The sequence below is a fragment of the Euwallacea fornicatus genome, chromosome 20 (assembly GCF_040115645.1).
Source record: "Euwallacea fornicatus isolate EFF26 chromosome 20, ASM4011564v1, whole genome shotgun sequence".
NCBI lineage: Eukaryota > Metazoa > Arthropoda > Insecta > Coleoptera > Curculionidae > Euwallacea > Euwallacea fornicatus.
In genome coordinates this window covers 2,961,703-2,986,504 of record NC_089560.1, presented here as the reverse complement: position 1 = coordinate 2,986,504, position 24,802 = coordinate 2,961,703, and the positions used below count along the sequence as shown (strand labels likewise).

Below are 24,802 nucleotides of genomic sequence, written 5' to 3'. Positions count from 1 at the left end.
TACCAAATTATCCCTAATCCATTTTTTGACAAGTTTTGCGAATGTTTCCGGTTATTGTCATGCATAAATTTGTAAGTTATTGGCATTCATCCGTATGAGGCTCCGTGATAGTAGAAAAGACGTCTTTGTACATGAATTTGTCCATTATGTCTCTGATTTTACATATTGGGCCAATACCATACCATAAAAAAGCTCCTCTGACCATTACATTTCCTCCGTCGTTTAATAGTGTATCGAGGATTTGAGCTTTGACCTGAAGGGTGTCGTACGAAGCGTTTTCCTTAGTCACCAAACAGATTAAACTTTGATTACTCACTCCACAGAATGTTTTTCCGAAATTTAATGTCTTTATTCACGTGATCGTGTTCAAATTCTAATTTATCCTTTAGATTTCGTTTGGATACAAGTGGCCTTTTCTGGCTATGCATCCTCTTAGATTAACTTCGTTTAGTCTTCTGATAGTTTTAATAGATAAATTTGCACCATGTTTACTCAAAATTTCTTGTTAAATTTGTCTCGCTGGTTTGAAAGGATCAGACTTGCTTTTTCTGGTAATCGATCTATTTATTGCTACCAAAATTGTGCGACTTCCAGGTGCTCTAACTTTGTTTTCAGTAATTTTGGTACATTCGCATAGCTTTAGGACGTTGTATACAAGGTTTCGAGAACATCTTAAATTATCAGCAAATTTCGAAATGCTGAAACCTTCACTTTTCAAGCAAACGATGAGAGATCTTTCTACACCACACTGCTTATTATTACCCAGTAAATAATGTTAAACAAGTAACCGATATAAGAAGAGAGATAGTTGTTAGATAGAAGAGAATATAGTTGTTAATTTGAGTGATATTTTTCACGGATCGTAAGAAATGTTCTTGCGCATGTGTGCGTTATTTGGCCACGCTGAACAACTCAAGAGAAAGATAATCGAATATGTATAGGGAAAAGTTGAGACCTTTTTTACAAATTTCATTTTTTGGCCACGAAAAACCTAAATTTGATCAACAATTTCAGATAATAAGTGTTTATTTCTCAGTTGATGTTAAAATTCAAAGTGTGCTATTTACATGACTGCGACTGTACCAATGAATGTTGGTGACAGTAAGAAGATGACCGTTTGTGGACCAACTTCATATAAACCACCTTTGGCGAGTAAATCACATTCCTACTTTGAGAAGACGCGAATATAGTTTGTTCTAATAGGAAAAAAAATGATTGTGAATGTTTTTGTGAATTATTCTCAAATGTGGTTTACAATCCGCTCGTCACGCTAAAAAAAGTTTCATCTACCTGTAAAATTTTTCTTTCCTGGTGTAGTGACTAAAATACGCACAACCAGAGATGTGGCACCATGAGGACCTAATCGCAATCGTTCGGTAACGTACAGAAGTCCATTGCTGACAAATTGAGCCCCTTCGCTCAAAGCCAGCAATGCTGTTACCTGAAAAATAGTGAAAATCCAGAAAATTTCATTCTCTCGTCAAAGGCAAAGTCTTTAAAATTCGAAAGAAATTTCTCTAGTAACTGTAATATTTCGGCCAAAGGGAAATTTTTCTCTTGAATAGCCATTTTTGGGACCCTCTTTAACTTACATTCGAGGGATTTAATCATATAGCTGACAAGATTTAGGTCGACCCGATCGCAAAGGATTAAAGTTTCAGATCGTGCCGAACCATACGAATAAAGTTTCCTTTTACGTTGAATCTCAGCACAGGAAAGGCAAACAACACGAGTAAGCTGGAAATACCTTTAGGATTACAAAGGTTTCCGTTATAAGTTCGCTATTTTCTACTTGAAACGCGATATCGTATTATTGAGAAGTAAGTGGAACATAAGAACATTGTGCTTTTAAATTGAACTGGACAAATTATCTCGAAGCCTCATAATTTCTTGTCGTATGCTTCACATTTATTATTTTCTTTTTAAATCTTTCATGTAACCAGTTACTTGACTTACATCAACGCACGAGTGCACATTGTTGCCAATCTTAATGTCGATCTCAAGAATCTCCCGTATCCTCAAACTAGTAGGCATACGGAAGTCTACGGTCAGAGGCCTGCAAAGATACAAAGGCTATTGACTTTGAAGAGATATTCCTTAATGCTGTTTAAACCTGAAAACTTCCAGTTTTATTGGTGCAGAAAACCGCAATCCCGTCTTGGATACTGTCAAGGCCCAAACTGACCACTTTCCGGTTTCCTTTGGTGCAGTCACTGATAGTTCCGTCGAGGAACTTTCTGATCTGAAAGTGGGTTTCAAGCTGTAAATGCATTATTGTTGTCACAAAAAATATTTTAGACACGATTCAAACAGGGGCGATATAAGTTCTGAATTGAACTTCTCCAGGGAGTGTTTTGCAGGAAGTTCGGGCGAAATTACCCCCGACTCTGTGCGAGTCTTGCATTTTATATGAATCCGCTTTGAAAAATTTAAAAGGGAAATGTATGTGTGTGCCGTGAATGTAATATCAGAAAACAGTTCTACTTCTGTTAAAAATTACATCTAGGAGAAGCGTTGTTCGAGAACAAAAGGGTCTTTTATAGAGTCACTCAAATTAGTATCACCATTAATCCTTTATCCATTAAACTAAAACGCTCTAAGCTATTCAGGGGAAATTTCGGAGCTAAATACAACCTATTTAACGATACCACAAGATCGTAAATCCCTAAAACGTCGTTCTATGGTTGTAATTTGGAAGCTTTTAAGTGTAAAACCTCCTGACACTGGTCGAATAATAGACATTCCGGGCAGAGTTATTCAAGCGCTCGGTAATGAGTTATGCAGGTGCTCGATTTTGTAAAAGTTGGCATTATTACTAAATTTGTAGGAATTGCGGGTTGTTGGTCAGCAAAAGCGCCATAACATTCCAGATAATCTTGTGAGCTTTTATAACTCAGTTTTTTTTATTATTTCCAAAGCGCCGTTCTGGCACACAACAGGAAAATGACCAAAATGACAACATATCAATTGCAAAGCTGTAAAAAAACTTTATTCACTCCGGCAAAATGTGGTAAATTTCTGAGTAAATAAGGGAAAAGGAGATTATGTTATGTCCCCACGTATCCTTGTTTTTTTTTGGAAATACTTAAATTGATCGCGTGTGATCGGTGCTGATTTGTCTACGCGCTGCTGTTATTTTGCGTTTTATATGCCCATAGTTTCTGCTTCACGTGTCCGTAATATACTGCGTGACATGGAAAAGAGAGCACCCCGTAAAAATGGTTTTATTTAAATCGTTTTTGGTATACGCGTTGGTACATGGGAACGCAAAAAATTATGCAACTTTCAGCCACATTTATCAATGTACTTACGAGCTACTAGGAATTTATGTTTTTGTTTTACTATAAAATTGCAATAAAATATCAAGAATATGGCTGCAAATTTTCATTTATTGGTGTATAGGGTGCATAGAAAGCGCTTTTAAATTAATCTAACATGCCTAGACTCAGAATGCAGTGAAGTTTTCATCAATTGAGCGAGGTTGAGACGAGTCGAATAGTGGATCTACGAAAGGCTGATCGATTATTTAGGGAAACCGCCCCTAGATTGAGTGTAAACACTATAGTAAGATGGTGTCAGACATGACTCTAAGAAGAGCAAACCAGCAAAAGAAGAAGTACTGGACGATCCCAAAGAATTACAGAGTGCTAAGATCGTCGCCTTCGAATTATAGCCCTAAGAAATAGATTCGACTCGTCGAGGACGCTGGCGGATTAGTGGTTTGCTGACCATGGAAAGCCAATTGGAATTCGAACCATTTATCGCCCAATAAGAAGTTTTGGACTCATTTCCTAGCGTCTCCATCTTGTGTTACCTACCTTTCACCTTAAATCATTGTGAAAGTCGACTACAATGGGGCACAGAACGGATATATTGAAATCTGGAATGGGCTAATATCGTGTTAAGTGACGAATCCAGATTTTGTTTAGGTACGAGTGGTGGTCGGACAAGAGTAAGAAGACGCAATGAAAGATGGAATCCTCAATTTGTAACACAGAGGCATGTCGATCAGACTGTCGGAGTAGTGCTTTGGTGCGCTCTTGCATATGGTAGCAGGTCACCTTTACTTTCCATTAGAGGCAGCATGACAGCCCAACGATACATCCAAGAGGTCCCGAAATCTAATCTCGCGCTTTATCTGCAAACTCTTGCTAATTAAGTTTTCCAGCAAGACAATACAGGACCGCATGTGGCTAGAGGGACTATGGACCTCTTTCAACAAAATGCAATTAATTTGCTACCTTGGCAATCTCCAGACCTCTCGCCGATGTATGGGATATTGTAGGTAGAAGGTTGCATAATTTACCCCATCTCCACAAACCCTAGCGGCACTATGTCATGCTGTCCAGTTAGCCTGGAATGAGATTCCCCAAAAGGACATCAATCACCTCATTAAATTTAGAATTAACGGAATGTACAGGAATGTTCAAGACATCGAGGAGGATCGATATATATTTTTTTGTCTTTCAACAATTAAATTTGTTCAATTTTTTAATGAAGTATTTGCTTTAGCGTAAAAAACGCGCACACCAAAAATTATTTAATTAAAAGAATTTTTATGGGATGTCTTTTTTATATCACGCAGTATATGCGTTTCAAGTCATCCGATACGGTGTGTCCTCACTACGTATATTTTTTTTACCTTCAGTGATGCTGGCTCACTTACGCACTGTACGTACATACTCTCTACGCATTGTGCTTTCGATACCTCCATTTGTTATCTTATATTTCTCTCAGTTTTGCATATAACTGAAGTCTTGTGTTGCAGAATCACCTTGTAGTGAAGATATTTCAGCAAAAAAGGACTATTTTTTTCTTCTTTAGACCCTTTAATAAACGTAGTTCGAATGATGTTTCAAATGAACATAAACTTTCTAGATGATTTCGTAGCTGCCTTAGAACTAACATCATTGGACACCCTACAGTGGCAACCAGAGGTTAAATACTATCTCCGTCAAAGTGAAAGATGAAACTCGAATATGGGTTATGGTTAAAACAGGGGGGAAATTGTTTTTCTCTGGGTCTTACTCAGACCTCGTTAACCAGCTGAAAATGACTCGATAAAGTGTCCTCCAGAAGTCTAGACTACATGGAAATATATTGCACTACAACACAGCCCTAAAGTGTCTTTCTCGGTTAGTCCAAATTAACAGTCCGCCGACAAACAAATAACTTTGCAAAGTAAATTGTCTAGGCAAGATAAATTATAAACGTTCCCCTACCATACGATGGGCCAACAGTACTCTGATTTATTTACCCTTTGTGTTATCCTATTTATTTCCGTCCGGTCCTGCTGCGATTTTAATTATCGTTTCGGGAAAGAAATTAACTACCGGCGAAAGCTTGAATTGGACATATGTCAGTAGGTTAATTTAAGAGGTACAGTAGAGTTGTGGATGAAAGCGACACGATGTGGCAAAAAGGCAAAGCCAGACTTATGGAAAATAGCGTTCGTATTTTACAAAGCTTTAATGGGCACGTATGGTCGTGTCTATAGAAAAAAACTTACCTTTCAAGAAATATGTATGAGCATCTCGGTATATGGTAAATAATCAGAGACGAAACTACGGATATATGAATTTAAAAAAAAAAAAAAAAAAAAAATGAAAAAGAGCCGAACTTGTAGTAATCACCAAGTTTTTAGTAAGTGTATATATAATAATTGAAATTCAACCAAGAACTAACTTTTCATACTTACGAATAGTTGAAACAAGTCCACATCCAAAGTTGATCGTAAGGCGATCCTCCAACTAAACTCTCTGGAGGTCGTCGTTTTTGCCCAGAAGGTCCGGCCCCCGAACCTCTTTGTCTGTATGAAATGGCTGACATTCCAGAGTCGCCTCGTCTGGAACATTCGCGTTGGAAGTACGAAACTCCAGCTTCAAGGAAATCGACTTCTTCCGTTACAGACGAAGATGTTGGTACCTCACTGAAACGGACAACAAATTATAATTAAACATTTTTATCTAACGAAGTCCCTGTCTTTGACCGGACTTGAACCGAAATCTAATTTGAAAGTTTGCATATCTAATGAAATTTTTAATCACCCCTGGTCCCAAAATTATGCAAAACATTTCAATCCCCTTCTCTCTTGTATTCGTTTTCAATAAAAAAAAAAGTCCTTCAAAGAAAGAGTCTTCACCCTGACTGTGCCTCGGTATCTAATTAACCAAAAATTAAATTAGTGTAGGGTGAAGGTTTTTTTGGATAGGACGGCTGTCAATTTGCAACGGCCTTGATTAAAGTTCCCTCTAATCGGTTTTATAAAAGGAAGGTAGAATGTAAATGGGAGTTTTCTTGAGGGAATGTACCACGAAAATGCGTTAAATGTCACCAAAAATATATGACACCATTAAAGAAATTTTTCCTCATGCTCCCTGTCGGCGGTGACTGTCCTACAGATTGGCCGCTGTTACTTCTGACGACATCAGTGTCTGCTGGACAGCGGACTGCTGTAAGTACACTTAAGCGGGAAATGACGACTTTTATCTATGAGACTTAAATGTACGTACATGTGCTGAAAAAGTACTTTTTGTACATCTCGCCTGTCGGCATGATTGTGGTTTTTTCCAAAAAAAAAAAAAAATCTTTTACAATCATAATATTTTTTTGAATTCATTGAGTGTTTGTCAGGCCACATTTAATGATCAGGTGCAAGGTTTGAAACTGAAAAAACACAAAAGGGCACTATGTTTTTGATCAGTTATTAGCTCTTTTTGCTCGTGCACGGTTCAGAGAACTACAAGAAACTGTAAGTTTTCAGTTGGGAGAAGAGGAATTAATATTTGGTTTAATTATGAATAAGTGTCGAATCTCACTGTGATTAATGCCGGAAGTCGGGAAAACGTGCACTCTCAACTCAAGTGTTAAATTTTAAGGTCAGAGAAAAAGATAAATTTGATCAAATTTTTAACATTAATGGAAAATTTGATGCAGTACAAAAAGTGTAAATTCGATGACCTGAGCGGAGAACATACGCGTTTCGTTAAATTGGGGCAAGATCGACAATTAACAACAGGAAAGAACTTGTAAGAATAACATGAAAGAGAGCTTTTTTCACTCGATCCGTCTTCTTCAAAACGGCCTCGTTGAAAAAAAGGACTTTATGATCTTTCCGATTGCGCCGGGAGCGGCTTGTCCGACCTCCCAGTTTTCGAGAAAGTTTTCGAATTATCTATTTCCAGCTTAATCAATTTTCTTGCAAGTCGGTTTGTGGATAGGGAAATTCTTTTATAACATTTTGTATTTTATAGCATTGTCCTAGGACTCTAAAAAAATGTTGCATTTTCAGAAAACGAACGCGCGCATCGCTTTGATATACGTGGTGTTCACAGTTTAGCAAACAAAGCTGGTTACCCCCCTGAAGTAATGCCTTTAGGCGGTTCCGGGGGGAACAACGGTGAAGAGAGGTGGGTTTTTAGTGGGTAGGCGCCTCCCTTCAGGGGGTGAATCCCACATAACCCGGTCGCCAGTCCATAAGACCGGGTACCTTTGGAAGGTTTTCCACCTCTGTACAAAAAAAAAAAAAAAAAAACAAAGCTGGTTAAAATTCCGTTAGAAGTGGAGGAATAATTTAAACACCTTTAAAAGTCGCAGAAACCAAACGTAAATTCGTTCATGTACTGTGACCCAAAAGAATGCGATCTCCGTATGTATAGTCGCATCTGTCGATTCCTTCAAACGTTTGTGTTGGAGCTGATCCTTTATGTTTAACATGTTTCGAAATACTTATCGTTTCTCAGAACCTGAGACCCCCCGTATCAGATAATTCTGCACTAAGTGTCTAGATTAAATTCCCCGACAATCACAAGAATTACATTATCACCAACTGCCAATATTATTAACATCCAGGCCTTCCCTATTATATAAAATACACATCAGACAAAGCAATTTAGATTATTTGGAATTTACGCGAATCTTAACGGCGGCGAAGGGATTGGGGAAGCTTTAGAATGTCCCGTATTATTTCTGCGAAATGGAAATTGGAAAGTAATGAATTTATCTTTAAGACAAATCTTGGAACGGTTTAATCTGAAAGTTGGATTATAGGACAGCGAGAAATGTTCATTAGAGCTTTAATGTGCACGTTTAAAATCATTTTATGGGGACTAGAGGAAAACGGTAAACTCACCTAATCCTCGGATCAAAGCGTAGGTCGCTGGTAGCTTCAGCCCTTCCACCCAGTAGACACACCAAAGATGAAGGCTCAGCGATGATCTCCAAGTCTACTGACTGCTCTGGGAGCCACCACTCTCTGTCTTCGATGTTGACCGAAACCTAGAAAACGAACCCTCGTCTCCACTAGTCAAAACGACCGTCGCGTTTTTACCTACTTCTTTGTTAAACAGCTTCACATCGAAACTGATCACGTCACTTATGGGCTCTCCTTGCGGAGTGACGTAATAGACCAAAAGCTGACTAATGGGAGCCATGACTGATTGAACGGTGAAACTGGGAAGGAAAATACAAATTTAAAGTCCTTTTGTGTAACATTAGTTCCCAATAAAAGATAAATTGGGGTTATTAGTTGGGAGTAGAAGCGAATTCTACTTTCGAAGTTGCGCTGAGTGCAAACTTAAAATTGGAGGATCCGAACTGGTTAAAACGATTAAGAAATTGAAGGAACCCTTTCGTACTTTCCTGCATATTACACAAGTTCATTCCAACTTCGCGCTCGAAGGGGAGTGTAAATATCCTGCTTCGCAGGGAAAGTTTTAGTTTCGCGACATAACGAGGAGTTTGGCGCATCACAAGTTTTATATGACGGTTCTAAGGTATAGGAGCCAAGTTGGGAATTGTTTTGAGGACAATAGTAATGAGAAAATTACCAGGCAGTTTCAATTGTATATATTTCTACTTTGTCTCTAAGATAAACAGATCACATTATCCAACTTTATTCTCTGTTTCGCTGACTACATTGTAATAACTGATTTAATTTTAAGTGCTAGCTACTCTGAATGGATGTCTTTGATGGAAAGTTGTTATTAAAAGTTATCTTGGCCGCCACCTGACAGCTCTCCCAGCAATTCTAACTTATTTTAGTTCCGGAAATTTGCAGTTTCAATTAACAAGTTAAAAGCCTTCGGGCATCATCCAGGAGAGCGAGAAGCGTAAGTGGAGCTATTCGAATTTCGTAGTATTTATTTTTATTTTGAAAGTATATATCGAATTCGTCGCGACATTTTGATTTTTTTCTCCTCGGGGATTTCGAAAATGTGGCCGTTTTTGCACTAGAGATTCTAACATAATCGGGCAGGGATGCGCTTCGTCTATTATTTCGAAGATTTGAGCTTAATCGGACAGTAATCCGGTTGAGCTTGAATTTCTGCATCCCGGGCACTCTCCGCCGCTTAGTAGCTACTTAAGTTTTTGAGGTATTTTTTATGGAAATTATATAATTTATCTGACAACAGTGACTAAGTGAAAACTCACAACAGTTTATCAATTTTTGTACTCTATTATAAATTAACATTTTCTTACTAAACAAGTTTGCTCTAAGATTGCATTTAAAGGTGAAACGTGGATTTAACTTCATTTTTGCCTTTCAACTCCGTTTTTGAATTAGCCAGATGTGAAGATAGGATTAATCCAGTGTTTTAATGTAGAGTATAGCGAAAATCGATGCAAAGTCCGACTTGGTTTTCTCAAACCTCTCACTAATAAAGCGCTTGCTTGATCGTTTATTTCCTTCCCTGTCTCTATTATAGAGTTTCTTTTTGCATTATTTAGGCTCCATTTGGCGACATTCGTTTTTTTTTCTTTGGGTCATTTTCGGACTTATGTGTCCATAGTTGACCCTTAAAATGCTTCCCACTGTTTTCGGTACTTGCTTGTAGTCTTTTCTTCAGGTGCTTAAAAATCGTGCTCTACGGGCACATAGTTTTCTCACCTACCGTTTGTGACCTTTTTCACGCACACCTTGTCTGGGATACATCTAAAGTCATGACAGATACATCTGCCTTCAAGGTGGATTATTAATAAGCATTGAAACGCGCAGCTTTCTCCTACGGACAGTTTCGGAGATTCCGGGGATAGCCATTGTAAAGGCCTCTATCACACTTAAGTGCTTCTTTCTATCTCAATATTTTATATTCCATAATATTCAATCGGACGATCTTAATAGGAATTTTTTGTGACTGGAAGGGCCAAACTAGTCAATCGTTCCACGAAAGCCCAGAAAAGCTCTATTGTCTCTAAGCCCTTTTGTATGCAAATCTGTCTCTGACAAACAATATGAAGCTGCACAAGTGGCTAACGTTTTATCGTACTGCATTCAGCAGACCCACGTAACCGTATGTTGATATTCAGTCTGACATCAGGAAATGTGTTCACATGCCGGATTTCAAAGCAGGCTGAATGATCAGATGTAATCCATTCAAGCTTCCCTTTGTTTGAATTATTTTTTTTACTTTTAAGAAAATTTCCATTAATCAAAATCAAAAGGAAATTATACCTGTTATTTGACTGAATGGGTGATCATCGATTAAATATAAATTAAGGTATAAATGAAAAAGAGTTCTATGGGCTGTGCATTAATTAACCTTGAAATAATTAACGAAGTTTGTGTAAAGCTCGGACACGAACTTAAATAGGCTGCTTCTATAGATAAACCCTTAGTTTATTTAATGGATTTACCTAATCTTGATGTTTTCGTCTATTTAAAACATAAAAGGCGGAACATTGTAGGAAAAGCAAGAGTTTTTAGAGTTTTACTGCTAAATTAATAAAAAAAAATGAAAGAGACGTATTCCTAGTTTTGCAAAATAGCGGCGAAATTTGTTAATTGGGTTCATTTAATGGAAAAACCGACATAATATACTGCATGACATAAAAAAGAGAACACTCCGTAAAAATGGATTTATTTAAATAATTTTTGGTATACATGTTGGTATATGAGAACACAAAAAACGATTAACTTTCAGCCATATTAATCAATGTGTTTACGAGTTATCAGGAATTTAGGTTTTTGTTATACTATAAAAATTATAATAAAATATCAACAATATCATTGCAAAATAATATTTATTTGTGAATAATATATTTAGAAAGTGCTTTTAGATAAATCAAATATGCCTAGACGCAGAATGCAGCGAAATTTTCATCAATTGAGCGAGTCTGAGAGAGATCAAATAGTGAGTCTACGAGAGACTGGTCGGTTATTTAGAGAAATCGCCACTAGATTGAACCGTAGTGTAAACACTATAGTGAGATGGTGTCAGACATGGTTCTAAGAAGAGCAAACCGGCAGAATTAGAGGTACTGGACGATCCCGACGAATCACAGAACGTCAAGATGGCCGCCTTCGAATAATAGCCCTAAAAAATAGGTTCGTCTCGTCGAGGACGCTGCCGGATCAGTGGTTTGCGGAGCGTGGAAGGCCCATTGGGATTCGAACCATTTATCACTGAATAAAAAGTTTTGGACTGATTGCCTACCGTCCCCATCTTGTGTTAACCCTCATCTTAAATTATTGTCGACTGCAATGGTGCAGAGAGCAAATACATTGTAATATGGTATGGGATAACATCGTGTTTAGTGATGAATCCAGATTCTGTTCGGATATGCATGTTGGTAGAGCAAGAGTAAGAAGAAGACGGGGTGAAAGACTGGATCCTCAATTTACAATACCGAAGCACGTCCATCAGACTGTTGGGGTAATAGTTTGGGTTGCTAGTGCATATGGTAGCAGATCACCTTTACTTTTCATCGGAGGCTGTATGGCAGTCCAACATTACATCCAAGAAATCCTGGAACCTTATCTCGTGCGTCATCTGGAAACTCTTGTTATTTCAGTTTTCCAGCAAGACAGTGCGCGGCCACATGTGGCTAGAGTGACTATGCACGTCTTTCAAGAAAATACAATCAACTTGCTACCTTCGCCACCTCGTTCTCCAGACCTCTCACCGATTGAACATGTAGGGATACTGGAGGTAGAAGGTTGCATAATTTCCCTATCCCCCTCAAACCCTAGCAGCGCCAGGCGTTTTTGAACAATAGGATGAGATGGAATGACATGCACACGACCACAGAGTGAAGCAGATGATCCTATGACGACACAGATAGTTACATAACTTATATTTTTCAAAATTTAAATTTTTTTTCAGTAAAACATTTTTTAACATTAATTCGTCATACAGCATTAATTCAGAGAGATATTTTCTGCGAAAAAACGTAAAAAAAATATACAGTGCTATTTGAAACTCTGAAGTTGACACTTGAAGCGGAACAACTTGAGTTTAAAAAAATCTATTTTAACGTTACTTAAAGTCTAAAAAATATCATTTTATTGGTTTTTAGTTCATAAACAACTGCGTTTTACCTTCGTATTTATTTATTTTCTGAGACATCCCGCATTTCAGTTATTTATTGACCAATGAAAATAAACGAATAATCGGTAAAAGTGGTTCGTAAAAATGTTGTACGTCATCTAACCAAAAAGATGAGAGCTCTCCAGGCTTCCTTGGCTGGCCCAGCAAGACACTACTTTCCGGGCTTGGAACGTAAATAACTTCTGTCGTTATTCGAAGAGATCGTTCTGCTTTCCAATTCTGAAATTTGGCCTCATTCATGTGGAATTCTGTCACTAAGTGTGAAATAATGAAGTGTCATGTGCGCTTGCTGGAAAAGCACGGACACACGTCGGAATATCTGAACCTTCCTTCTTGCAACTCACACATAAAACTTCTAATCCTGCTCACCTCAACAAAACGTTTCCCGGTAATGCCGGCAAACTGTGGCCGAGTTTAAGTGCTCGGCTTTTAAAGCCTTCTCTATTAGTCTTATCGTTTGCTCAGATTATCCCTCACTTCATTCCCTTTGAGAGAGATTACTAGGATTAATTCGCCTCGGGTACTAACGTATGTTTTAAATGGGTCTCGGTTGCACTTAGCGGGCCCGATAGCTTAAGCGGATTATTAAATTATTAGTTTCAAACACTAAGAGCGGACTCACCCAAGTGTAAACACTGAACTTACCTAAAATTCAACTTGCAGGTGGATCCCGGGTCCAGGGAGGACCTGACCAAGGGCATTACTTCTTCGTGTTTCCTTTGAGCCCAATCGGTTATCCTTCCATCCGTCGTTATGACGTAGTGTACGTCCTTTTCGCACGGGCATGTGGAGAGAATGGTCACGTACGCTTCCTCTTCGGGCTGAGAACAAAAGATAATGTTGCAGTGATGAATAGACTGGTGCTTTTGATAAATTACAAACGTCTGCCTCTGCTATACGAGTATTGTTGGCCTTTTCGCTAAAGGTTTTTAGGTAAAGAAATAAAACTAAGAAAGGATATTGGAGCTTCATTCTCTTTGTCCCGTCGGGGATGTGTTGCGTACAGGCTGCGGGATAAAATTTTCTGTCCTTTTTAAGTGCCAATGCGACAAAAGTGCCACATCAAGATGCTTAGAAAAACCAAATAAAACTTTCATCAAACTTTCTCGCCGTTTTCGAAATCACTTCAAACCTGAGGGGAACGTCAATAGGAATAACTTCCTGCATTCAGGAACGTGACTACCAGGAAATCGTCAAAACGTTGGCAAATTACGTCCAGAAACGTTAACAATTACGTTCCAAAATGTTTTCGACATCGATTTGAAACGTTGGACGAAGAAAATCTATGTGGGAAGGAAACGTGAAAAATACGTAAGTCATTCTGCTCTTTTCGGTAGAAGTGACGTAATCAACGGAAGTGGTAGTGACGTTCGGGTGACGGCGGAATACATTGTAGACCGTTCACGCCATGTGTTCTGTGTTTTTTGCATGTTATAATAAGTTTTTCAATTAAGCCCTTCCTGGTGGAACTGAAAACAAAAAGTGAAAAAAAAATGAGAGAGTGCTAAAAGGAACCGAGATCTTTGACGACTAAGCCTTCGCCTGATATATGAACTCGTAACAAGATTCTCACATTCTTCTAAACAAGACCCGTCTGTCTAAACATGTTAACGACGTCATTAGGTATACACTTTCCCGAAGGCAGCCAAAGAAATCGTAAAAGACATGGGATAACAAGTCTGGGGGTGATGTGTGTGGGACATTGAATAATGGAGTGGGCTTTGTTTAGCTTTATTTTCGATATAGGTTCTTCTGGCTTGACTTGTTATGGATAACAAATGGGCGTGATAATTTATACCGAGCTGCGAAGGAAACTTACCTGTAGCGTGTGTTCAACTCCCTCAATTAACAAATAGCAGTCCGACGAGGAATTCCACTTGCGGATCGGTTCCCTGGCCAAGACGTAATGGCTCTCTATTTCTTTGCTCTCCACAGAGACCAGTTCCGCCTGCAGTAAAGCAAAACTGTGAGAAATCGAGCGTTTTTCCCTCAGGAGGAAGTCTGTTTCTCACGGTAATTTACTGCTTACCACCCGGTGAGTTTTGGTGTGGAGATGCGATTCCTCATTGTTAATATGTGTTGAGAACACACTTTATCATTTCTAATTTCATATTGGTTAAGATGGCGAATGTGGCTCTATCGTGCCCTACTTTACTTGTTTCCGGAACTGTAATCCTATTAGCACATAAATCACCCCGAAGAAACAAACAACAATAACTTTTGTCGCTGCAGTCATAAATTTTAGACATATACCCTGCAGCGAGTTTTCTTTTCTTGGTTTGTCGTAAGAGGCTTTGAAGTTGTAGTTTGAGGTTCCAACAAAAATCTTTAGTATGAACATGAAACACGGGCTTTATTCCAAAAAGTCGACGTGAGCTGAAGCTTTGTGAAAGTGAAAGCTTTTACCTGCAGATGAATCACGTCGCTATCTGCAAGAATCGCTGGGACGACAAAGGTGCCTTCTCCATTGAATATTTCGATATCTTGGGAATAAATTGATGTCGTGTTGTCGTAAACCTTTACTCTGACTCTTACTGATTTTTCGGTGCTCATGGCTTCGACCTGAAAGTCAAAACTGAAACTTAGATTAAACCTATCGAATTAAGATATTTAATAATATGCTCTATGAATTTCCTACAAGCGTTTGCGGATATTGCACGTCGCTTCGGCATGAAATATTAGCACCTTCCTCAAATGCCTCGCAGGTACTTCAGTATCGCTTCGTCGATAAATCCGAGCGACACAGAATAAGCAAATAAGGAAAAAAGAAGCCATTTTAAGCTACATTCAAGGGCCTAAACTGGTTACGATCTTTCCTCCATTTCGTTTATTTAGTCGATATCACAAGCTCGACAGCTTTCTGCTTTTCAAATAGTCGCTTCCCGTCTACACCAGTCGAGATGCTGTGCCATACCCATTTCTGAGATTCTTTGTCAATATTGATAGGACAATTATTCCATTTTCTTGCTGCGAATCTAACTGACGTCGGGATAAAGCAAACTGAATTCTGGGAAAACTGTAGATTAATTTTAGTTTAAATAGTTTTTCGCTCGAGATGAAAATGACTTGAATTATTATCGAGAAATTCCTGAATGTCCACAAAAAATACCATTTAGTCGATTGCGTTAATCGGTAAATTAAAGAAACATTGACTTTGGCCCCGCCAGAAAAACTATTGTTCAGAAAAAATGCCAGCGGCTCCCTTTGGGCTCCCCTAAATTGATTTAGTAAAATTGAATGAACAACTAAAAAGCGATTCATATTATCGGCCCTGGCCAGTGGCCATCTCAGTGTTAGTTGGTTTCCACATCGTAAGTTTTTTCCATATGACTCTTCCCCTTAAGCTCCTCGCAAACCCCGAAAGTCGTTGATGTACCTCAGAGCCTCTGGCTTCAATACATGAACGTTGCCGTAGAGTGTAAGTTGCCTGAATCGTATATACCCGTGTGAAATTCTATCTATTGACAGATATTCTCGTCTAGATACCATATTATTCTATTCTCCTGCTGACGATTTGAATTCGGTTTCAGGTCCTGCTGGCAAACTTGCCCGGTATCCTCGCCAGCCTGTGCTCAAGGTGGGGGTCCGTGAGTGAAATCCCTCTAACTGATGTCTCTCCAAAATGTAGTTCGTGAGGAGATCCAGCTACCCTATGGAGAACCGGCCTCGACCTAGATTTCTTCGATATCCCAGAATTACCGTAAAGCTTCCATCTCGCAATGCTCATCTTTCAGCAGATGAAGTGGGGTAGCCCAGACCATACGAGCAACGCAACTAATGTCGGTGCTAGCCTCATCGCTTTTGCTGAAGAAGAGTGCTATCAACACCTCAAAGAGCTTTCCTTATTTTGGATTTTACTGAATCGACGAGAGCCTTTTTTGTCCAGTTTCTCTTGTTTTAGACTTTGCTGACGGGCTGTCGCCTTAACGTTCCCTGTGTTATTTGCCTATCGATCATTGTTTCCCATCTTTTCATTAAAAAAATATGTCAAACTTGTCGGTTTTGAAGGCTATAGTGAGGCCGCAGTAGCGTGTTTCGGGATGAGGATCACTTTTGCCGATCTTCATGCTATAGGAACACGTTGAGAATTACACTAATCGTGAACATCCTACTTATCAATAGGAGCAATGGCTCCAGTTCCTCCTGGAGCATTATTATACCATCAGAACTCGATGCCTTAAATGGACTGAGTTCACTCAGCGCCTATTTTATGGCTTGTTGGTCAAAACTTGTCGAAAGAGCGTTCCGTTTGCTTGCAATGTATCTTCCACCTTTCAGGAAAAATGATGGAAGCTTGAATATTTTAAGAAAGTTGTGTGTAGTCCGGGTGTTTTTAAACATTTCATATATTACTAGCGCATTAGTTCGGGCGACTTCACATAAAATTATGGGACTTCATTGATGCACTGTAATACTAAAAATAAGGATTCGAAATGATTATCGAAAACCGTTTATAAGCACTATCTCAGAATATTATAAAAATATGATGATAAACGAACCGAGTCAAATCATGCAAATATTCCCAAAAGAATAGGGGCTATATCATACAGAGATAAAATAAGAATCTACATCAATTACCGCACTGATTTAAACCATCCGAGAGGAAACTCAATGGAAAGAATAAAATGGAGACGACAAACAAAATTCACCGAGTAACAACGTCCTATTCCCTCCCTTATTGCATTTATTTCTCAATATCGCGTGCTCAGCGACTTTCCCTTTTTGAAATGGAAATTTATTTGCCGAATGTCTTCAATGTTTATTTTCCATTCTGGTGTGTGGAATGGAAAAGAATTGTCACAGTTTGGTGAACCCTTCGAGAACTTGCACGAAAAAATTGGTTTATGGACTTCAGCTCGCAATAAAATTTCTAATTGGCTGTCGAAATAGAGATATAAATTTCTGGTAAAGTAAAAGTTATTACCCCCTTAGGCTAATGCACACTTCGCTATTTGCTCAGGAAAAAGTCGAAAATGCAACAGTTACTGCTCCGAAACCAATTTAAAAGATTCATGGACAAGAACTTCAAAAATTTATAGCCTTTTACCCTAATAATACGTTTTTATTGCGCTAGAGCGGGGACCATGTATTCTTTGGAGGAACTTTCGCTATCCGACCGTTGTAAAATATTAGGAGGTTCGCTCTTAAATTACATACAAGTCATTTAACGCGTGTTTTATGTAAATAAATCGTTCTCATAGATGCAATAAAGACATTGCCGGTTGCTCGAGAGTCTCCATGAGCTGATACCAACCCTAACAAAACATTGCTCAGTTTTCAGCCAGAAAAAACTCAAACTAAATAGAGCTAGTGCCAAAGGCGAAGACACCAGTATAAAACGCTACCTTTAGAGTAAAGGCCTAAAAGTACAGTGGCCCACATCCAGGTAATGCACCCATTATTTTAGAGGTACCTTTGATTTTTTAGCAGAAATTTAATTTTGGATATTTTGATATTGATATGAATAGGATTAAAATCAGTGAATATTATAAATTGGTGTACAATGAAATCAAAAATAATGAATATTTTTGCAGCCACCGTGGAATATAACCGTTAAGGGTGGCGCGAGTTGCAGTGGCGCACCAGGTAATTAAGGATTGTTGCCCACCTATTTGGATTGTTATTGTTCTTCAGTACCTTTAGAGACTCCCCTTGTTGTCGACATTAATACGAAATCAAAAAATATAGAAAGAAATTTTGACATTTCTCGGATTACAATGCAGTGACGTATAAATGAATGTGAGAAAAGAAAGTTTAAAATTCTTTTTATTGAGAAGCATTTGCAAAACTATTTTCGAATCTTCCCAGAGGATTAAAAAAATGTTCTTCCTGTAAGGCGGATTCTTTATTAGGCTCCAAATATTGTGCTCCTGGAATATATCTGAAAGTATCTTTGAAATGAGTTCTTCGAGGATGAGCTTAGTACTGACCTCAAAAATAAAATGTTATCTTTGCCCTTTGCCACATCTGGAACTAACTCTTCAGCACACCTACCTTGCCGGAGAAAGACAATCCTGGTTTATAGCGCCTGCGCATCTCGCTCCCAAACTTTAACTCAACGTAATGTTCTTCGGCCACCGAGACGTCAGGAGGGCCTAAGCCAATCCCTGGGGCAACTTCAAAAGTTGAAGAAAACTGGGATTGTTCTACTTCGGCGAGTATTGTCCACCGTCCAGTAAGGGCGAAGGGACTTAAAGGGAGGGTATATAAGATGACACCTGCAAAAAAAAAATTATGACGAAACCATTTTAGTCGAGTGTACCCTGATGGCCTACAAGAAGACGATTTCGTTATTCACGGAAAGAACGTGTTTGAAATTAATGTAGTTAGATAATGAGCAATATAGATATAGATCATTTTCGTCTCAATGGCTACGTCAGTAAAGGAGAATAGAACAAGATTTAAAGAACCTGCAATCAATGTAGATTCTTTATCATTTGGAGCCACTTACACTATGCCCTACAATTTCTCCTAATTGTTACATTTCTTGAAATTATATACCCATTGTTTAATGTGGGCTATTAAAAGAAGAAAAATCAGCTTCTCTTCTCAAATACATCCAAAGATTTAATTGCTATTTTGTTCATCTTTGAAAATTGATTCCATCTGTCCCCGAAATATCCAATATGAATAGAGCCAAAAGCGGCAGTTTTATTGACTTTAAAGCTTACAGAATATAGTCCCTTATTGGGGCGATTTAAATCTCCCCGAATCGATGGACAATTTATCAGACTAAATGATTTTCGAAATCGTTTGAAGCTTCCCTTTGATGGTCCAACATTGCGACGAATATGCAATAATAAAATCTCTGATATTGCAGAAATGCCTTTTCCAGAGAATCAGCGACTACCAAATTTGGCAAGTAAATCAAACTTACCTTCGTTTAGGGACACTTGATCCCAAATGGCCACTTTGGTGTCTTGTGGGTCTTTGATGCTGATGGTTCCAAGGGCGTTTGCAGCAATTTGAAGATCGTGGTCAAGGGCCAAAACCCAAAACATCACTAAATCATTGCCGTCAAATTGGAAACGTTGAGCAAGAGGTGGAATTCTTACCGGTTTCCTCAGGTCTGTACGCATGCTTTGCCGGCCTCACTATGACCTCCCTCACTTCTCCAACTATTCTCATTTCAGAGGAGCTTTTCAGTTCGCAGTGGGCGTCCTCCTCTAAGCTGCTTGTGGCATCTGGCAGCTTTGTGCAGTTGATCAAAGTTTGAAGAATACACGTCCCAGTGGCGCCTGCTGGTACTTGAAGTGGTATAATCCCATGCCCTGAAAGAAGTTTCATAATTTGAGGTGTTATGATGCGCACTTTAATATCTTTAAATAGAAATTGTTCGAGGAGCAGGTGTAATGAACTTGACAATGTCCATTTTATTATGCATAAGGCGCTGGAATGAAGAAACGTTTCTCGGAGAGTAATGAAAGTTTCTCGAGGAAAATCGTTAATAGCACAAACAGAAGGAAATAACGACGCGCCTAGCAATCCAGGCAACACCGAAAGGAAATTACGTCGAACACTTCATTTACTTAGGAAAATAACTTATTAGTGTTCGGGCCAATTTCCGGAATGGCCAGAATCAGTTAAGGAATTCAAAATCGGGTTGATCTAACTGCAGAGGAGTGCCGTAAAAGTTGTAGTTAAAACGGCTTTTTCAGAAATTTTAGGAAAGGCAAACGATGGGGTAATGCCCTTCGGCAACTCTTGGATTTGGTACGATCTCGTGGAGACACACAAAACGATAGCATAACGTTAAGATTTAAGCGGGGACTTGAAAAGTGACATGGAACACGCAGAATAAAGCAGTGGATGCGTGACTTTCTGGTGATCATAACCCATAGCGTGCCACCAATATCACATTAGACCCAAAGCGAACCAGTACCAGACTAACTAACGAATAATTCCGCTTCCACGCCGACCTGCTGGATTGTAAAGACTGCCCCAATATTCTTATTATGATCTATATCTATATCTGATTATGCTGAATATATGTCCTTTTAAGAGGTGAGTCAAATCTTATGAAACGACATAAAATGGTAATTGAAAGCTACATTCTAACTGTGAAAGTACAATAATCGTGAAATTGGTTCTCGAGATGTAAAACTAATAACGACTTGATGCAAAATACCTTTGAAGAACATGCAAATCACCTCCAAGTTCTCTTAAATGGCCATTCAAAGCCCTATACTGTTTCGGTTTATTCCAGCCTTAAAGAGGGCGTAAATATCCTGAATGATTCATGAATATTAATTTACCAACCCATTTTTGTGCAACTTGTGGATAATTGCGAATTGGGGAATTAAAATTTCGACTAAAATTTATACAGTGTGTAACATTAACCTGGGATATTAAAATAATTAGAATAATAATGTATTAGTGCTAAAGCTGATTCCCCTTCACCCCCTCTGCGGCCGGGGTGAGGGTTAACTTTTAACTTTCAAATGGCAATCCTTCCTTTTTCTACAGATTGGGATAATCCGGCTGAAGAAAATTTGTCAAACGAAGTTCAATTTCTCTTTCGCTTATAATTTACCGAAAGGTTTGATGATGTCTGCTTTAGCATTAATGAAAACGTGATTTTTTGCATAGCTTTTATTGAAAGTAAATGCTCAAAATGGTGTCGCTCAACTTCAATGCACTTATTTTTCTCTATTTCAAAGGACCTTTCACACCTATAAAGTGTGTCTTCTGGAATGTTGCCACAAGCGTTTATAATTCGCAGAATAATATCCCCGAGTGTCGTTGGTGTTTCTTTACGAAAGGATCTCTGAGATATCGACTCAAAAAGAAATCAAGCGAAGTCAGATCTGGAGATCCAGCAGGACAACTCACCGGACTAGATCTGTCGATCCATCGACCGTTAAAATTACGATTAAGAACTTCCCATGCCACCGCAGAATAGTGAGCTGGACAACCGCCATGTTGAAACCACATGTCCTGACCCACTTCCAAGTTCAAGTCCTGGAGTAATATGGGAAGTTTAATTTCCAAAATATTTCGATACATTTCAGCATTTAAGTTGCTTTCAATTGTGTGAGGGACGATAAGTTCACTGCCAATGATTCCACACTATACGTTGATAGTAGATAGATTTTCAACACTCTAATAATGTGTATTAACAGTACCGTAATTTGTAAAATATTACTCGTCAAGGATAATACACATTGTAAAAAGTCGGAATTTAGTTCTATCTGTCCAGATGTCTACTAGCAAAAATCTAAACGGTTTTTAAAATTTAGCTCATGTAGCGCTAGGTGTAAAGAGATATGATAAAGTTGAAACTTGTGCATTCTCATCATTCTCTACACAGTCATATGAGGAATTCCTGATAATCTCGATTTTTTCCTTTTCCTCACTTCCAACTGCAATTTGATAGTTTTGTCCGCATACAGTGGTTGGGCGAGTTCCATTTTTTTAATTTATAGTCTTCATCAATGAATTTACTAATCATATCAGGGAAAAAAGCCTGCGATCATGGTCTTTCGGAAAAACGCTGAGTGCAGATGTTGATAGCATTATTTAAATACCTACCAGCTTTCCCATGCAATAAAATCCATTTCGATTTCCTCTTCTGCAGTGGAATACTATATTGTGGAGCAACAGAAGACTTAAAAGCAGATGTCTTCTTTATCCACGTTATTGCTTATTTGTCAAATTGTATTACCATAGAATGTTTTTCTCATAGAAATTTTTCAAAATTGGAAATTGTCATTTAAGATATGAATGGAATTTCGTTAATTATGTTTTTTTCTTATTTTTAGCGGTATTATCCAAATCCGTAAGTTGGGAGTTGCCTTGGCAACTCCCAACTTACAGATTTGATTGAGATGAAAAAGTTAACCCCCACCCACACGGCGAGTGGGAGGAAATCAACTTCAGCACCAATACGTTTCCCTCTTAGTGTGATTAAAGCTTGATACAAAAAATTTCTTTATAATTTTGAGATATTTCGATATTCCAGGTTGAAGTGTTACACAGTGTCTACAAGAAGCAAGCAGTATGGTTCTCACATTGAGAAGTTGAAAATACTCGATTCATTTCATTCATTCCGTTCATTCAGAGGTGAAAGGTAGTCTTGAAGAGGAAGGAGGAAGATGGTGGTGATGAGATTGAGTATGACTCAGGTAATTGACTGACTTCGCCAGCTATTATTGGTGATATAAGAGGTATCCAGATATTGAGGAGGAACAATGTCTGAAACCCATCAGTTGAAACGATAATTACCGTTCACCTTTAACATATGTTTTTTCAGTTTTTCTTCTCTACCATTCTCTGTCTACTGCTGTTTGATCTTCTTGTCTCCGCCCCTGATTTCGAAAACTCGCCGTTCCGTCTTTCTTTTATTTGTTTTTTCCTTTCAAATTTATATTCACACTTTCAGTTTTATCCCCTTTTATCTTGTCTTTTTGTGCCCCCTTTTTTTTTCTAGTAACCACTCAAATTCCCCTGCCTTTCGCTATTCCGTCATCCAGTAAACAACTTTTTAAAGTAAATCCACGAGTCCAGAACCGAATTTATTTTAATCCGCAGCGTTCGGGCTGGCAATAACAGTATATTCTAGAGAAGTTAGCAGTCTTCTGATATCTGTTTTATAATCGTAGCGCACCCTATGCAGTCGTGGCCGACATTAACTTTAATTCAAACTGCCCCAGCAAACACAATAATTATCATTATTATGTCTACGTAGCAGATTAACCGCTTTAATCCGGCTACATGGCTTAATTAACATACTTCATTTACCAGGGAGGTAATTTCCCCCAGCACGATAACTCATTGTTCTAGAACAAGCTAATTTCATTGTTTTCCACAAATTTCCACAAACCTTTAACAGTATTTTCTATGTGACTTTAACATACTCGCGAAATTAATAGCGGAAAATAGGAATGAGCAAATGAGTATTTATACTGTACAAGGTTCCTTTGTGTCAACAGTGCAAGTCAAATATTCAGCAATTATTCTAGAAAGAAATGAGACACTCACACTTCCATGATGTTGTCAGACCGCTTAAATGTTCGGAGGAAGAGAATGCCTCGATCGTTTATCCTTGACCCCAATTTTCTGATAAAGGCAAAGGTTTAATGAACCCGTTTTTAGAAATTTCCAGAAATACACCGTAGGATATTCCAGTACTTTGGTACCTCATCGCTTCGATAAGTTATTCCTCAGGGGTTCCCTACCTATTCTTTGCCGATCACGAAAGCTTTATCCCTCTAGCATGTCTATGAAAAGCTCGCTTACAGCGCCCCGCTCCGGAACGAAATTTTTCTCATAGTTTTTTTTCCCTTAAGCAAACCCTGCACAAAGCAAATTATCTACCTCAAATAAATGGGGGCAAAGTGCATCAAGTTATTAACACAGAACAAACAAAAGTTAGTTTGCTACGCGGGCATAATAATTATAATTAGAATTTATACGGTCTCGGCACATAATTCAGGACAAGCCAGCGCTCCAGCGTCAAACTGCTGGCTCATAAAAGTTCACCGGGGCCCCTTAAATTGGCCCCATATTTCAGAATTTTTACACTCCAGGCTAGTTTATGTGTTAGCTGGGAAGCGTAAAAGCCTCCCGCGTTTTACAACGTTCTAGGGGAGGTAAGATTGACTGGGGAACCGAATATTACCACCCGGAATGTATATACGGATTTATAAACCCTATAAAAGGTTGTATACTGTTGTATCTGTATACAACCGTAATTAAACCGGAGCAATAATAGTTAAATTTTTTGTCGGTCTTGTCGGAGAAGGATGAGGCCGGATTGCACAAGAAAGGCTTAAGTAATTCTCAACTTAAGTCCTTTCCTTCAGCCCTCCCACGAGGGATCTTGTAATAAACTTAATTAGTGACACTAGCATTATCCTTATGAGAGGACTCGAGTGGCCGAAGCTTAAGTTGAGTATAGCTTAACCCTTACTTGTATGGTGGGGCTCGGTTACGAGTGATCGTCCGTATGTAGGTCGTGCCCTTTGCATCTCTGTACGGCAACATGAATAAATATGATGGTAGATGAAAAACGGGAAGTTGAATTGAAACAATGGTAACTAAGGAATAAAATTTATTGGGGAATTAATATGTTGGAAATCAATAACGATGTACATGTGGTATTTCGCAACCTGGAAACCCTGATGCTCCTCTGTTTGTTTGTAGGCGAACCTTAAGCTGAAAGTTCCCGTTGGTGTTCAATTTGGAAGATCTCTATGCCACTCCCATTTTGAATTTACTGCTCCTTTACCGTCAGATCCTTCAACTTCTTGACTCTCCCTGTTTAAATTTTGCTTGAAATGTTTGGATTGTCGGGGGAGTAGAAGAGGCATGATGAAGGTCCCGATGTGAAGCGTAACATTTGGTGCATTGTCTATCATATGTGTTGTACATCAGTGTATTTATGTACACGGTAAATGATTTACTTACACTTTTCGTAAAACCGAGGTCTTCAAAGCTGAAAATTAAATTTTGGTCGGTTAGTGAGCAAAACG

At 38.6% G+C, this 24,802-nt stretch overlaps 1 protein-coding gene across 2 annotated transcripts in view; it reads right to left on the bottom strand.

Annotated features, from left to right (window-relative positions):
- The window catches only part of LOC136345505 (C3 and PZP-like alpha-2-macroglobulin domain-containing protein 8), a 108,365-nt gene that overhangs the window by 11,021 nt on the left and 72,542 nt on the right, over positions 1–24,802 (bottom strand). For both annotated transcript variants that reach the window (XM_066293863.1, XM_066293865.1), the window contains exons 4-15: positions 19,385–19,600; positions 19,207–19,332; positions 18,324–18,547; positions 14,736–14,891; positions 14,149–14,277; positions 12,975–13,150; positions 8,334–8,451; positions 8,132–8,277; positions 5,699–5,929; positions 2,114–2,242; positions 1,957–2,056; positions 1,291–1,441 (exon numbers count right to left, since the gene is read on the bottom strand). In XM_066293863.1, coding sequence (XP_066149960.1) covers positions 1,291–1,441; positions 1,957–2,056; positions 2,114–2,242; positions 5,699–5,929; positions 8,132–8,277; positions 8,334–8,451; positions 12,975–13,150; positions 14,149–14,277; positions 14,736–14,891; positions 18,324–18,547; positions 19,207–19,332; positions 19,385–19,600 — 1,902 coding nt within the window. The remainder of the gene's footprint in view (positions 1–1,290; positions 1,442–1,956; positions 2,057–2,113; positions 2,243–5,698; positions 5,930–8,131; positions 8,278–8,333; positions 8,452–12,974; positions 13,151–14,148; positions 14,278–14,735; positions 14,892–18,323; positions 18,548–19,206; positions 19,333–19,384; positions 19,601–24,802) is intronic.